General features: G+C 42.1%; 1 protein-coding gene across 2 annotated transcripts in view; it reads right to left on the reverse strand.

Moving 5' to 3' along the window:
• The window catches only part of LOC109881285 (TSC22 domain family protein 2-like), a 46,432-nt gene that overhangs the window by 8,896 nt on the left and 20,460 nt on the right, over positions 1-17,076 (reverse strand). The window contains exon 2 of one of the 2 annotated variants that reach the window (XM_020473443.2): positions 10,124-12,861. The exons of the other annotated variant lie outside the window; for it this stretch is intronic. Within the exon in view, the coding sequence (XP_020329032.1) occupies positions 12,639-12,861 (223 nt within the window). The 3' untranslated portion in view covers positions 10,124-12,638. Of the gene's footprint in view, positions 1-10,123; positions 12,862-17,076 lie in introns of those variants that run through there. 2 annotated transcript variants of the gene reach the window in all.

Below are 17,076 nucleotides of genomic sequence, written 5' to 3' on the forward strand. Positions count from 1 at the left end.
AGTCTTCTGTGGCTATGTTTCAAAATGCAAACATCCAACTAATCAAAAATCAGGTATCAAAATATGGAAAAATAGTGAAAATGTGGATCGTTTTACCTTTCCCAGTGTCTCTAGTCAACAGTGGACAACTGGGGAGCCATACACCTTGCTGTGATTACCTACTGTAAACATGTTTGGTATGCATTGGGCTTTATGTTGGCTATGCATACTACAGCTATACAGACCAGGGGACTGAGAGGAATGCAATGCCAACAGGTCCATGATAACAACGCGAGACAGCTAAATGAAGTGACCGCATTCCACGCAGGGGCCTGAGTTCATTTAAATCTGACTGGTTGATAAACAAGGAGAGAACAGCACATTCTCCCCCCCCCCTTTGAACCGACCAATTAACACATCCAGGACAAAAGGAGGAAACAGAATGCCCAATGGCTGAGTATGGAATGCGTTTATCCATAACACATGGACAGCAGTCGGCCATGTCCCAATAGGAGCTGGGGAAGGATGATGGACAGGGAGTGGTTAACAGGAGGGGAGACATTGGCAGCCAAATCTAAAGGGAAACAAGGCGGCCGGTACATTTCATTAAGGGAGGGGACCTATGGGCCGTTTATATAAAAGAGACATGGCTTGCTCTGTGTGCCACACACAACAAGGACCTGTTCTGACCACAACAGTGCACGTGCGTGTGCCCCCCCCCTCCAGGAACACAACAGCAGACATTCCAGTCACCCCCCCCCCCCCCCCAGACCCCCAACACAACGCACCCACACGTGTATCACCCCCGCGACGCAAACCCAAATATCCAAGTCACCTCACTCCCGACGGGGAATCGGCAGAACCACAACACCCCCACATTTGGGTCAGGGGTGCTGACGGGATACCAGGGACACAAAAACAGAGAACACATGCTTTCAGAGATGAAAAATCGAATTAGTTCTTCAACAGGGGAAAGATGCACAGGCACACTTCGCTCTGTAAAACCATACAAAACACCACACCAGGCGACGGCAGCTGAACAAATCATACTTCAACCCCTCGGCCAATGGAGGAGGAGGAGGGAGGGGTTAAGAGATTACTGACTGACGCAGTCTCTCAAATAGCCGCCTGTCCCTTTTAATAGCTGGCACACGTGTCAGCAAATAAACACGGGTCTAAATTAAATTGTTTACGAGTTAACTTCAGTGTGTACTGTAAAGGTTGAGCAACAGATGAGAGAAAAAATACCCAACATCATTGCCATGGATGAAACAGCAATTTGCGGTTTGACAATGGTCGGCTTGACTACAAGATCTTCACTTCAACAAGATCTTCACTTCAACAAGATCTTCACTTCAACAAGATCTTCACTTCAACAAGATCTTCACTTCAACAAGATCTTCACTTCAACAAGATCTTCACTTCAACAAGATCTTCACTTCAACAAGATCTTCACTTCAACAAGATCTTCACTTCAACAAGATCTTCACTTCAACAAGATCTTCACTTCAACAAGATCTTCACTTCAACAAGATCTTCACTTCAACAAGATCTTCACTTCAACAAGATCTTCACTTCGGTATTCAATGTTTGTCCAGTGGGATAAACATCTGTGGGTGAAAGTGAAAGTAGGTAAATGGTTAAAGTTGTTAAAACAGAAAATAACTTCACGGTTAAGCATAAAAAAATTAAATGACAGTTAAGTTGCACCTAGTGGACGGTATTAAAAAAGGCACCATCCAATGTCCTGGGGACGAGGGACAAACATTGAATACTGAAGTCTTATCTGGTGTGATCGTGTTGCAACTACGGGGAGATACAAGGCACAAGAGAGAGAATGAAGCGTGAAACCTAGGGTGTATGATAGGGAAAGGGCGATACACCCAGTCACTTGTACGAATGCAACAAGACGGAGCCGGAGAACAAGGCTGACGTTTTACGTATTCCTAACAAATTGTGTTTTTTTTGTTGTTTCTTTCTTTGCATTGTTTGTAAATTCTTTTGTACATAATGTTGCCGCTACCGTCACTTATGACCAAAAATAACTTCTGGACATCAGAACTGCGATTAAACACCATGGACTGGCAGAATCCTTTTTTTCCTTTAACAAGTCTGACGAGCTCAGCCTGAATGGTATACTGCTTTCTCAGGAACAGGCCCAGATTCCCATCATTTGCGTAAAGAGAAGGCGGAGAAAAAGGGGCCAGATTGCGGGCTGCCTTCTGAGAATTCGTAGGCCATCGAATAAACCCCCAATTCCTTCTATTCTGCTAGCAAACGTGCAATCTTTGAACAATAAAATCGATGACCTACGCAGAAGATTAATCTACCAACGGGACATTCAAAACTGTAATATCTTATGCTTCACGGAGTCGTGGCTGAACGACAACACTATCAACATACAACTGGCTGGTTATACACTGTATCGGCTAGATAGCACAGCGGCGTCTTTTAAGACAAGGGGTGGCGGACAATGCATTTTTGTAAATAACAGCTGGTACACTAAGGAAGTTTCAAGGTTTTGCTCACCTGAGGTAGAATATCTCATGATAAGCTGTAGACCACAATATCTACCTAGAGAGTTTATATCTGTATTTTTCGTAGCCGTCTACATTCCACCACAGAGCCAGGTTGGCACTAAGAACTCACTGAATGAGGCGGCGCTTCTAGAAGCCGGGGACTTTAAATAAATACAGGGAAACTTAAATCTGTTTGACCAAATTTCCATCAGCATGTTAAAATGTGCAACCAGAGGGAAAAACAACCTCTGGACCACCTTTACACCACAGAGACGCATACTAAAGTTCTCCCTCACCCTCCATTTGGGCAAATCTGACCATAATTCTATCCTTCTGATTCCTGCTTACAAGCAAAAATGAAAGCAGGAAGTACCAGTGACTCGGTCAGTAAAAATGTGTTCCGATGAAGCTTATGCTAAGCTACAGGACTGTGTTGTTTGCACATACTAGAATATGTTCCAGAAACCCTCCGATGGCATTGAGGAGTACACTACATCAGTCATTGGCTTCATCAATAAGTGCGTGCTGAGGTGCTCTCTGTACTCTCTGTTCACTCATGACTGCATAGCCAGGCACAACTCCAACACCATCATTAAGTCTGCTGATGACAATAGTGGTAGGCCTGATCACCGACAACGATGAGACAGCCTATAGGGAGGAGGTCAGAAACCTGGCCGTGTGGTGCCAGGACAACAACCTCTCCCTCAACATGATCAAGACAAAAGGAGAGGATTGTAGACTACAGGAAAAAGAGGACCGAGCACGCCCCCATTCTCATCGACAGGGCTGCAGTGGAGCAGGTTGAGAGCTTCAAGTTCCTTGGTGTCCACTTGTTACTTTTATTTTTTCACTGCATTGTTGGTTAGGGGCTTGTAAGTAAGCATTTCACTGTACGGTGCATTTCACTGTACACCTGTTGTATTTGGTGCATGTGACGAATAAAATTAGATTTCATCAACTGAAACGTGTCTTCCGCATTTAACCCAACCCCTTTGTATTAGAGGTGCGGGGGGGTTGCTTTAAAAAATAAATTGAAAAAAATAAAAAACGACATCCATGTCTTCGGTCACCTGGGGGAACAGTGGGTTAACTGCCTTCGGTCACCTGGGGAACTGTGGGTTAACTGCCTTCGGTCACCTGGGGAACTGTGGGTTAACTGCCTTCGGTCACCTGGGGAACTGTGGGTTAACTGCCTTCGGTTACTGGCCCAACATTCCTACCCGCTATAGCAGCCTAGTCTTTGCAAGTATGATCTGCAATGTATTTGTTATGTTTATATACTCCTCACACCAGTTAGCAAAAGGATAAAACATTTTATTGAGCAAAAGCAATGAAATGTGTTGTTTTACCAGGTCAGCCATTGTAGTACGGGGCCACTGGCTCAAATTAGGGCCTTGAAGGGCCGATCGACAGAGTTTACAGCATATGGGGGAAACCTTATTTATACTAGGAGTTTACCGCATATGGGCCTCTCTACTCTTCTCAACAGCTGCACTACAGTCGCTAAACCAGATGATGTCAGCAGAGTGAGTTAGCCATTATCCTCACTTTAACCAGATGTCATCAGCAGAGTGAGTTAGCCATTATCCTCACTTTAACCAGATGTCATCAGCAGAGTGAGTTATTAGCCATTATCATCACCTAAATCAAAGTCAACAAAACTACTTCAGCCGACTATGAACTATGTCAAACAGAACAGAAGCCTCGTTAATCAGGTATGTTAATGTTAAAAAGACCATTCAAGACCAGACGACTAAAAGGGACAATGGTCCTGCATGGTAAATACAAAAGCATCAAGCAAGACAAAAAAACAAAAAAAACCAGCTTTGCTCCTCCACTATCTTAATTGATGGTGCCCATTATGTAAGTAAACAGCCCAGTATAAACCTGCCCAGAGGGCAGTCTTCTAGGGGTATTGTGAGGGCTATTGTTTACCTTTACAAACAGATAGAGAGCCAGGGGGGAACATTTAGAGCTTATTCAGATTGAATAAGAAACAGTTGAAGCAGAGGCATCGCAACGAAGTTTCAATGTTCATTTGTTTCTGTCTTTCATGGAAGAATTTTTTTTTTATCCATAAAATGAAGTGGGCTGAGAACAAACCCCTCTTCACATTATATAAAGATAATATTTAAATTCTATTTTGAAATAAATGTAAAGTAAATGTAAAAACAATACGCACCATAAAAGTATAACAAATTGAAAATGAATCTTGATATGCAAGGTTTGTTAGGTTTATATACATCTTAGTTTTTTTTGTGTGCATAACATATATTTTTTTATAAGTTTCAATTTACATAATACGTACATAAACCTTTCAATTTACATAAGCAAGGGGAATGTCGTGTACCGAGGGGGGGTTTGGGGGGGGGGGGCTTGAAGCAGCATTTACGTACGCAGCCCCATGACCTAGAAGGCGTATAAACTCACTGGCTGACGGACTTGTCTTTACCTTAGATTCTACATGGTGCTCTCCAGGGAACAAGTGCTGCTGATGGTATAAATGTTGACATTCCTGTTTGGTAGGGTTTTATAATGAATAGCAACATTAACACATGGCCTTAGAGGTACATACAGAGACAAGTACATGCAATTTTGACTACAGGTGCAGTCGAGTGGCTACAGGTAAGTCTGTTCTACCCACCAAGATGTACACTACATGACCAAAAGTATGTGGACACCTGCTCGTCGAACATCTCATACCAAAATCATGGGCATTAATATGGAGTTGGTCCCCCCCTTTGCTGCTATAACAGCCTCCACTCTTCTGGGAAGGCTTTCCACTAGATGTTGGAACATTGCTGCTATAACAGCCTCCACTCTTCTGGGAAGGCTTTCCACTAGATGTAGGAACATTGCTGCTATAACAGCCTCCAATCTTCTGGGAAGGCTTTCCACTAGTTGTTGGAACATTGCAGCTATAACAGCCTCCACTCTTCTGGGAAGGCTTTCCACTAGTTGTTGGAACATTGCTGCTATAACAGCCTCCACTCTTCTAGGAAGGCTTTCCACTAGATGTTGGAACATTGCTGCAGGGACTTGCTTCCATTCAGCCAGTAGAGCATTAGTGAGGCCTAGCCCGAACCATGAATAACAGCCCCAGACCATTATTCCTCCTCCACCACCAAACTTTACAGTTGGCACTGTGCATTTAGGCAGGGCACGTTCTCCTGGCATCTGCCAAACCCAGATTTGTTCGTCAGATTGCCAGATGGTAAAGTGTGATTCATCACGCCAGAGAATGCGTTTCCACTGCTCCAGAGTCCAATGGTAGCGAGCTTTACACCACTCCAGCCGATGCTTGGCATTGCGCATGATGATCTTCGGCTTGTGTGCGGCTGCTCGGCCACGGAAACCCATTTCACGAAGCTCCCGACTAATAGTTATTGTAGTGACTGTTGCGACGACAGAAGATTTGAATACGTTTATGTAGCCTACCACTTCACGACTGAGCCGTTGTTGCTCCTAGACGTTTCCACTTCACAATAACAGCACTTACAGTTGACCGGGGAAGCTTTAGCAGGGCATAAATTTGACAGAATTACTTGTTGGAAAGGTGGCATCCTATGACAGTGCCACGTTGAACGTCACTGAGCTCTTCAGTAAAGCCATTCTACTGCCAATGTGTGTCTCTGGAGATTGCACGTCTTTGTGTTAGTTATTTTTTTTACACCCGCCAGCAACGAGTGTGGCTGAAATTACCTGAATCTACTCATTTGAAAGGGTGTCCACATACTTTTGTATATATGCACACTATGCTTTGCTACTGCGCTCAAGTTGAAGGATAACCCAGAGATGCACAGAGGACACCACCCGGGGATTCAGGCAACTTGATCTTGGATTCCCTCAATGTGTAGGTGCCATAGTCGGGTCCCATTTACCCGTCATAAGTCCACCACTCGCACAGTCACACAGACTATCAGGTGTCCTGCCACCCCCTCTTTTACACTACTGCTACTCTCTGTTCATCATATATGTCACTTTAACCACATCTACATGTACATACTACCTCAATCAGCCTGACTAACCGGTGCCTGTATGTAGCCTCACTACTGTTACTTTTCACAGTCTTTTTTACTGGTGTTTTTATTTCTTTACTTATTGTTCACCCAATACCTTTTTTTTGCACTGTTGGTTAGAGCCTGTAAGTAAGCGTTTCACTGTAAGGTCTACTACACCTGTTGCATTCGGTGCACGTGACAAATAAACTGATTGTATTATTCAACACGGGGTCATCGATCACCAGTCAAGGTCAAACTTGTTAGTAAAATGCCAAGAGTGTGCAGAGCTGTCGTCAAGGCTACTTTGAAGAATCTCAAATATATTTCGATTTTTTAAACACTTTTTTGGGTTACTTCATGATTCCATGGGTGTCATTTCGTAGTTTTGATGTCTTCACTATTATTCTACAACGTAGAAAATAGTTTTTAAAAAAATGAGGAAACTTAAGTTTGGATACAACCCATTCAACTAGCACTGTATATACATGTTTCTTTAATGCATTACGAGAATAACATGCACAGTCGTTTCAGCTTCCGCTTTCTTCTGTTCAGGGTGAAATGGGGAAACAAGCAGTAATAATAATAATAATAATAATAAGTTGTTGTTTCCAGGCTTGATTGTCTTCGAGATGGTGGTCAGAAGCCATACAGGATTGCTGCTGTACGCTGGTGTAACAGTAGAGATTTTACGTCTGTCCCCTCGCCCCGACCTGGGCGAGAACCAGGGACCCTCTGCACACGTCAACAGTCACCCTCGAAGCATCGTTACCCATCGCTCCACAAAATCCGCGGCAGGGAGAACCACTACTTCAAGGTCTCAGAGCAAGTGACGTCACCGATTGATACGCCACTAGTGCACACCGCCGCTAACTAGCTAGCCATTTCACATCGGCTACACTGGCTCCTGACCCTGCAGCAGTGACATCCTGGATTGGCTCTGCACAGGGGCCTGCTGAGGAGCAGGTGCATCAGGCTAGCGCTTCTGAGCATACACTACATAACGGCAGAAAAGTTGAACACAAGCTGCCAGTTCATCTCGACCTGCCTTTCTTGAGACCACATGGTGAATTCACCAAGCTCCTTTATATTCTCCCTTGCAGCCTTTTCGCTGTGTTGTTACCGCCCATATGGCATCTTTCTGGATGCTCTGCCACCTGGAGTGAACAAGAAAGTGATTACTGTCAGCCAAATCAACCATTTAAAAAAAATTCCATACATAAGTTAATTTAGCGTCACCAACAAAACATCAAGTAAAATAACATGTTATACTGTCCTATACCTGCAAGGGGTATTTTGCTGGCCTGAGCACCTCGACTCAAGAGAGGAGTTGGTTGGACTTGAGAGGGAAACTAGGGGCAGACTGCTCAGAGTTGGGGCTACTGACGCGACCCGAGGCTGGTGTTGCCGCATGGCTTTGTCAGAGTCTGTGTGGGAGAGATTGATAAGCAACAGGATACATTCACTATGAACAGTGATTTTTGTAAGCAAGCAGCTAGCATTCCCCGATGTAAAGCTGTGGTGAAATAACTCAACGGCAACTAGCTCATAGTCATTACAAGCATTTGGGTGGGAGTGATAAGCAAAGTTTACAAAAACAGGCTAGCAATGTTTTGTTAGCAGCCAGCTAGCAGACGACAATGTTAAGTAGTGATACTTTAGATTCATATAACTTAGAACTAGCTAGCCGTCTGGCTAATACATTAGGACAGAGTGTCCGGATGACTTTTCTAAGTTAATTTTACACAATTAATAAAAAGTACTTGCCAAATTCTTGCTCTTCATCTGCTGCAGTTACCCTGGACTCCATAATGTGGGGTGGGATGGAGGCAGGTTGCGTGATGAGGAAATTGTCCAATTCCCTATTGAATGGACAGGCCTCTCTGCCAATACCACTCAGTCCATTCTCATCTTTGGTCCGGCGATATGCATATTTTTCATGTCTGGCGCTGCTTCCACAAAAGGATGGTGGCCGCGTTCAAGCAACGCCGCAGACGTCGAGGTAATTAGTGCAACAACCTCGCTAGAATACGGTCGCTTGACCAAATGGAGATCAAAAGCTTGGTCTCCGCACCGGAACAAGTCGTTTTGCTATGGTGTTGTCGATATCAATACGGATATGTACAAACAACAAGCGTGAATGCAAAGCATAGGGATTTTCTCTGGCAAACGTCAGTTTATACATTGTGCCCGGAAACGTCCTTCGACCTTAAAACCTCGTACATCACCGCTCACGTGACTACAATACACATGGGCCGATACATCTCTTCACACCGCAATGCTCGGAGTGGAGGTGAATCTCAAGCAAATCTCGTGCGCAGCCTTCAAACGGTGGCGTAGAAGACAAGATTACAAATTTACATTACAAGTAAAAGGTCTAGCTGAGGGTATTTTCTAAAAACCTCTCCCTCGCTCTCGTAGTGTGAACACCGAAGTAACGAGCCCAGTATAAACCTGGTCTATTGGGCTAATATTTAGCCAGGGGGAACATTAACATACAGGTTGTTATGTTAACAACATACAGTAGCTTGGATGAATAAGGTGCCCAGAGGAAACTGCCTGCTACTCAGGCCCAGTTGCTAATATATGCATATTATTAGTATATTTGGATAGAAAACATTGAAGTTTCTAAAAACTGTTTGAATGATGTCTGAGTATAAACAGAACTCATATGGCAGGCAAAAATCTGAGAAAAAAATCCAACCAGGAAGTGGGAAATCTGAGGTTGGTTGTTTTACAACTCATTCCCTATTGAAGATACAGTGGGATATTGGTCATGTTGCACTTCCTACGGCTTCCACTAGATGTCAACAGTCTTTAGAACCTAGTTTGATGCTTCTACTGTGAAGTGGGGCCGAATGAGAGGGGAATGAGTCAGAGGTCTGGCAGAATGCTTTGAGCTCGTGGCGCGCGGTCATGTGAGTTAGCTCGCGTTCCATTGCTTTTCTACAGACAAAGGAATTCTCCAGCTGGAACATTATTGAAGATTTGTGTTAAAAACAGCCTAAAGATTGATTCTATACTTAGTTTGACATGTTTCTACGGACTGTAACGGAACTTTTTGGACTTTGTCCGGCCTTTTGGGCTGGACTTGCATGCGCGTTTGGATTTGTTTACCAAACGCCCTAACAAAGGAAGGTATTTGGACATAAATGAGGAACTTTATCGAACAAATCAAACATTTTTTGTGGAATTCCTGGGAGTGCATTCTGACGAAGATCAAAGGTAAGTGAATATTTATAATGCTATTTCTGACTAATGTTGACTACACAACATGGCGGATATCTCTTTAGCGGTTTGTCTCTGAGCGATGTACTCAGATTATTGCATGGTGTGCCTTTTCCCGTAAAGTGTTTTTGAAATCTGACACAGCGGTTGCATTAAGGAGAAGTTTATCTAAAGTTCCATGTATAATAGTTGTATCTTTTATCAATGTTTATTATGAGTATTTCTGTGAATTGATGTGGCTCTCTGCAAAATCACCACGTTTTGAAACTACTGAACATAACACGACAATGTAAAATTAGATTTTTGGATATAAATATGCACTTTATCGAACAAAACATACATGTATTGTGTAACATGAAGTCCTATGAGTGTCATCTGATGAAGATCATCAAAGGTTAGTGATTAATTTTATCTATATTTCTGCGACTCCTCTCTTTGGCTGGAAAAATGGCTGTGTTTTTATGTGACTTGGCAAGTTTGACATTTATGCACAATTTTTTTTTTTTAATGAAAAATAAAACTTTGCGACTGAATGCTCGACTAAAAAAAGATCTGTCGACCAAACAATCGACCAGTTGACTAAATGGGGTCATCCCTACTACAGGACGAAGCGTGCATAGTTCAATCTAGGTAATCTGTCCGTACAAACATGTGCCACAAAAAAATATTATAATTATATGCCTACACGTTGAAGGGATGTTAAATCGGTTAGCTGCCAAAAATACATCTGACCGGTCATGCTTATCGGTCTATAGGTTAATTTGCATAATTTAGTGGAATTAAATTGGCATGTGTGTATTTTCTAGTAGTACAGCATACAGAGCCTAATTTGAGGAGTGGCATAGTGCTGTCAGCGTGAGAGCAGCTCCTCAAAAAGCTGGTACTGGAGTGAAACAAGCGTTTGTAAGCCCAATTATTGCGCAACAAATACAACCGCGTGTTAATTTAAAAAACTTGTTTTAAATTAACTGTTGAGAGCCACAATAAAAAATTTAAAAAAGAGCTGCTATTTTTTTTTATTTCTCAATTTCAACTGGTAATTAAAGCGTGCCTCTGCTATCGCTACCGGTAGGCAGGCTATCAGCTTGGCACCCACCACATCGCGATGGGGAGCTTGTGTTTGAAACCTGAAATTGTTTTGCTTTACTTCAAATAATCAGGCATCTCTTACCTTGCTTCAATGTAGCCTATCCAAAATCCAACCCATAGAAACGTGGGGGCAATTATTTTATAAAAATACTTCCTCGTGCCGTTTACCCAGCATTTCCCCCCTGTTCTAATTGGTTTTCATATTAACTTTCTTTCGTTGTCCAGAAGCCAAAGCCACAATCGTAGTCATAGCAAACCATCCTAGTTGTTGCTATTAGATACCCCCTATTTCTAAGTGGAACACCACATGGAACAGCGCTCATTAGGTGCACTATTCAGAACAGATTCCATTTTGGCAAATGTTTGAAAATGGCATTTTATTAGCCACTTCCTTATAGGAGTTCCATGTTCAATGATAGTCAAAAAGGCCTTTTGACGAAGACAGCCTTGCTATTTATTGTTTCCATTAAGCTCTCAATGAAAAAATGTTGGTTCCATGTATAGTATTTTCTCAGCTACAATTATTTGAATAATTCAAAGGCTGTTTTGTGCACCCTGGTGATGACTAAAGTGTTTTAGGATTAGTTGTTGTTGTTGTTGTTGTTGTAATTGTACCCCCTTTTCCTCCCTAATTTCATAACATCCAATCGGTAGTTACGATTTTATCTCGTCGCTGCAACTCCTCAACAGGTTCGGCAGAGGCGAAGGTCGAGACATGCGTCCTCCAAAACATGACCCACCAAGCCGCGCTGCCTCTTAACACACTGCTTGCTTAATCCGGTAGCCAGCCGCACTAATGTGTCGGAGGAAACAGTTCGACTGACAGAGGTCAGCTTACAGGCGCCCTTGCCCGCCACAAGGAGTCACTGGAGGGCGATGAGCTAAGGAACCCCCCCCCCCCCCCCCCCCTCAAATCTGACTTCTCTGTGTGGCCGTCTATGGAAATGGTCTTTCTGACCCGGGCGTTAGTTAAACTGCAGTACCGTGCTTCTACAAAGGAACCAACCCTGGCCCCTTCTTCCTTGGAAAGACGGCATGAATTGAGACGATAACAATTGAAGGATGTGGAATCTGGATGAACGGGTTCCTCTGAAAAAGCTTCTTTTTTTTTCTGAGGCTGCATTGTTAGGACGTCATCTACTGTAAATGGGGAATGGTTGACACAAAGAAACAAAAAGAGCCTCAACCGCCCAATGCCTGTACATCAGATCACTGGCCCATGCTACTTTCCAGTGCAAAATCAGTCATGAGCATTGTCCCTCCCAAGGCTATTCTGTAAACAGGACTCAAAACGTCTTCAGGATCGGTGGGTCCCCTCCCTGTGGGACGTTGAGCTAACATAGGATAATGCGATTAGCAAGAGGTTGTAAGTAACAAGAACATTTCCCAGGGCATAGACATACCTATTGGCAGAAAGCTTAAATTCTTGTTGATCTAACTGCACTGTCTAATTTACAGTAGCTATTAGTGAAATAATAGCATGCTATTGTTTGAGAGTGCACAGTTTTGAACATGAAAAGTTATTAATAAACAAATTAGGCACATTTGGGCAGTCTTAATACATTTAACAGAGATACAATGGTTCATTGGATCAATCTAAACCTTTGCACATACACTGCTGCCCTCTAGTGGCCAAAATCTAAATTGCAGCTGGGCCAGAAATACTACATGGCATTTCTCTTTCATTTCAAAGAACGTTTTTCTTTTTTCTTTTACCAAATCTATTGTGTTACATTCTCCTACATTCCTTTCACATTTCCACAAACTTCAAAGTGTTTCCTTTCAAATGGTACCAAGAATATGCATATGCTCGAGTTACAAGCAGTTAGATTTGGTTATGTCCTTTTAGGCAAAAATTTGAAAAAAGCATCCGATCCTGAAGAGGTTTTAATAGAAACCCGATGCCGGCCAGCTCGCTCGCTGTCCTGTTGCATAATCCTCGGCCGAGTACACACACAGCTGCTCTGTCTGCACATGTTCCTTGCATGCTGCGTTGAGAGCTTATAGGTTGTCCTCCTTGAGACACACTGGGGGTCCTGGTAGGCAGGCTGGAATGAGAGAGAGAGTGTGTGTGTGTGTGTGTGTGGAAAAGTATACATAACTGTAGATGATCTGAGTGACGAGAGTTTGCACACACACACACGTTAGACCCTACTGAAGTCTGACGGAGCTATATTATTGTAAATAAGAATGTTCTTATCCGACTTGCCTAGTTAAATGAAGGTTGAATAAATCAAAAACAAAATTAGGCTAAAATGTTCCACTAAAGTAACTTTCATCTAGGATGCTCGTTAAATGGAGGAGAATCCTGGCTTGCCAAGGACCGAGTGTTCACCTCCTGGAACTAATGGGCACATGAGACGGTAAAGAGGCCGGGCCTGTAAAATCAAAACAACTTGGTGTGATTTCACCATCAAACTCCATGTGACAGAGTAAGTAGTGGTGCCAGGTCAGTAGTTAAGAGGACTTAACGTAGCGCCTGGCCCCTAAAGATCCTCTGTATTCATTAGATCATTATCACAGAATCAGCACCTCAATTAGGGGCTTCCCCTCTGGTATGGAGGTGCCACGGCTCCACTTTCAACACGGAGACCAGGGGTTAGGCCCTAATCTACATCTCATCTGCTAGTAGTGCTACTTACTCCGTTTATGTAATGTTATTTCTTGATATAACTAGGTAAGTCAGTTAAGAACAAATTCTTATTTTCAATGACGGAACAGTGTGTTAACTGCCTTGATCAGGGGTAGAACAACAGATGTTCACCTTGTCAGCTCGGGGATTCGAACTTGCAACCTTTTGGTTACTAGCACAACGCTCTAACCACTAGGCTACCCTGCCGCTCCGTGTCGTTTCTTGCTGTGATGCGAGACCTTTTGTAAATAAGAATTTGTTCTTCACTGACTTCATAGTTAAGGTCAAATAAAAAAATTTTTTAAATACTTCTTGCCCTTATGATGTGACTGCTGACAACTGGGAGATTCTCCATATCTCAGAGCCACCTCGATTGGCCACAACAGGGTGTCAAGAAAAGGGCAGCAGTCACGTTGTGGAGACGTTTGCCAAGATTAACATTCTCACTCAGCTGGCAAGGAGGAGGCATATTCTAGGAACAGTGTCTCGTCTTATACACACACACACACACACACACACACACACACACACACACATACATACATACATACATACATACATACATACATACATACATACATACATACATACATACATACATACATACATACATACATACATACATACATACATACATACATACATACATACATACATACATACATACATACATACATACATACATACATACATACATACCATACATACATACATACATACATACATACATACATACATACATACATACATACATACATACATACATACATACATACATACATACATACATACATACATACATACATACATACATACATACATATATATATACATACATACATACATATATATATACATACATACATACATATATACATATATATATATTATCACCCTTTGCCATTATGGCCAGCCCCCTTTCCTCCCCAAGTCGTAAAGCAAAAAAAAAGAGTGCCAGGCTTGTGTCTCGTCCATCAGTCCTCACAGACCTGGCCCGCAGTGGAGGCACCATGTAATCCCCTCAAAATGACACACTTTCATGTGCTCCTTAATAAGATGCTTAGAAAAGGACAGGTAAATTAATCGTAGCTCGGGAGGCCTCCCTGTAGGAGAGGCCGGTTAGCAATTATACTCTTTGTATATTCTATTTTACTCCAAAAGTAATAAGGAGGGGGGGGGTATTGGTTAAAAATGAAAATCGGAACTATTTTATTTCATTGTTGTTGTTGGGACAGAAAAAGCAGCATCATTGTATGAGTTGCACAAAGGGCTAGAGTAAGTAGTGGTGCGAGGTCAGGTGCCAGATCAGTAGTTAAGAGGACAAACGTAGCGCCTGGCAATGGTTTTCTAACTCAGCCAGCCGTCTATGGACATGGCAGGAATCCATGCTTTTGTTTAGTTTCCCCTGGCACGGTTTCCAAATGCTAAAGTTTCAGCATACGTGGCACAGATCCCATTCAAGTCATGGAACCGATAATAGTATTTTTCACGCATCATGCTCAAAAATAATCTATACGTGACTTTGTTGAGCTTTAAAATGTATTGTGGATACTATCGTATGACTTGGACTTTATGCGCAGAAATGTCTAATGATACCAGTAATAGAATAGTTTGTTTCTTGGCATAAATGTGAGCCACATATATGATCTAGGTCAAATCACCCTCCATACCAGACAGCAGGAGACACTTATGGCTCATAAATCATAAAAGTATTTTATTCAGGGCAGTAAAAATAGAGAAGGCATCTGCTACTTTAACTTTTTTGGTGCTGCCGCCTTGTACACCGATCCTATTCACCAACCAGTAGCTTTCCCAGAATGGTTTACAAACACGCAGTCAGTGTGATCACGGATTCGGTCATGGTGACCCAAAAATGTCGTCATCGGTTTTTGCTGTTTAAAAGGAAGCCCAAAACAGGTAGAGATGTGAATGGAGTCACTTAAGTTCAAACGACGACACTCCCTTTTTAAAATAGCCAAAGGAAACACGAGACCAAAGTTGTCGGCTTACTCCAGTTGTTTCACTATAAGAAAAGGTCGAATGGCTATGATAATACAACTTAGGGATAAAGCCATTGGTGGCGACGCAAAACTACGGCTGATCCGACCCACCTACAAGTTGCCATTTGTACATTGTATTTTTTTTATTTTTTATCTATATTATTTCTTAGAAGGAGTAGGAAGGGAAGCGCTACTACGGTACACAAAAGTACATTTTTGGTAGACAGAAGGTGCTCTTTGGTAAAAGGGGTGAATTGGTCATCAAAAAGAGGACCAAGGCACTTCATATAGCGGCAGGGTAGCCTAGTGGTTAGAGCATTGGACTAGTAACTGAAAGGTTGCAAGTTCAAATCCCCGAGCTGACAAGGTACAAATCTGTCGTTCTGCCCCTGAACAGGCAGTTAACCCACTGTTCCCAGGCCGTCATTGAAAATAAGAATTTGTTCTTAACTGACTTGCTTAGTTAAATAAAGATATAAAAAATATAATTAATTAAAATGCCTTCATTTGATATGGCATATTCTATAGAAATAAAGTTAAAAAATCTGACGCGTTTCGGCTGCATGGCCTTTGTCAGGGAGAACAAAGAAATACAATGTCCTCTTTTGAACAGCTTTTCCAATTAGCCCTAATTGGAAGAGGGAATGGTTACAAAGTTGATTGGACACACCCAGTAAGGAATACTATACACATCTATACAAATCTATAGAAACTAAGTATTTAGAAGGAATGTTTTTTCCCCTAAAATAGCTTAGGTTGATATGGCCAAAATATCATATTACGATATTTTTCTAATTTGACGGTATTTTGTGTTTTTGAATAATACAAATTTGAAAATGTGCTTTATGTGTAGTGCATAACCCAGGTTGACATATTTTAAGTGATTTCAATAGGTCTCTCACCATTCTGATTGTTTTATACTGTTCAATTAAACTTAAACCAACAATTGTCTTTATTTTTCATCAATTTCTGCATTTCCTGCACTCATTTGAGAGCATTTCCACACGATATCGGTGGGAAAAAAAATCTAGGCCTTATTTTTATCCAAATGTTGCAAATGCGATTTGACTTGCAATTTAGATCAATACACTTGAACTTTTGGAATCATGGAAATTGAAAGATTATTATTGAATACTGTTTTGTTTGACACGACAACGAATTAAAAATGCCAAGAAGGAGTTTGTGACAGGGTAGGAACCAAAATCTTAGTCCGTGTTTCCTAGGGGACCCTATAATCTTCGGCTACATTAAAATGTTCTCTTAGGTCACTTCATGTAGTTATCGTTTTCATGCTTTGCCCAATCCTCTTTGATTTAGAAGATACCTGTTGCACAAAAAAACCTACTGATTTAGGCCTACACCGTCACTGGTATCAGGATGTATAACTAGCTACGTTTGCGCTGACTCAGTACATTTATTAGCTAGCGATTAGCATTAGCGGATAACACGATTTAGCCACAACTTGCTAAGAACAGACAAACTAGCTGTTTGCAGATGTAAGAAACACAAGCTAATAGCAAAGTGAAAACAGCATCGTAGTCAACATGGTTGCAGGTGCTGCAATGACAATAAAACACGCTACGCCAACTAGCGCGACATTAACCCCATTCCAACAAGTCGGTCAGTGCAAA

Source organism: Oncorhynchus kisutch, linkage group LG4, assembly GCF_002021735.2.
Source record: "Oncorhynchus kisutch isolate 150728-3 linkage group LG4, Okis_V2, whole genome shotgun sequence".
Lineage (NCBI taxonomy): Eukaryota > Metazoa > Chordata > Actinopteri > Salmoniformes > Salmonidae > Oncorhynchus > Oncorhynchus kisutch.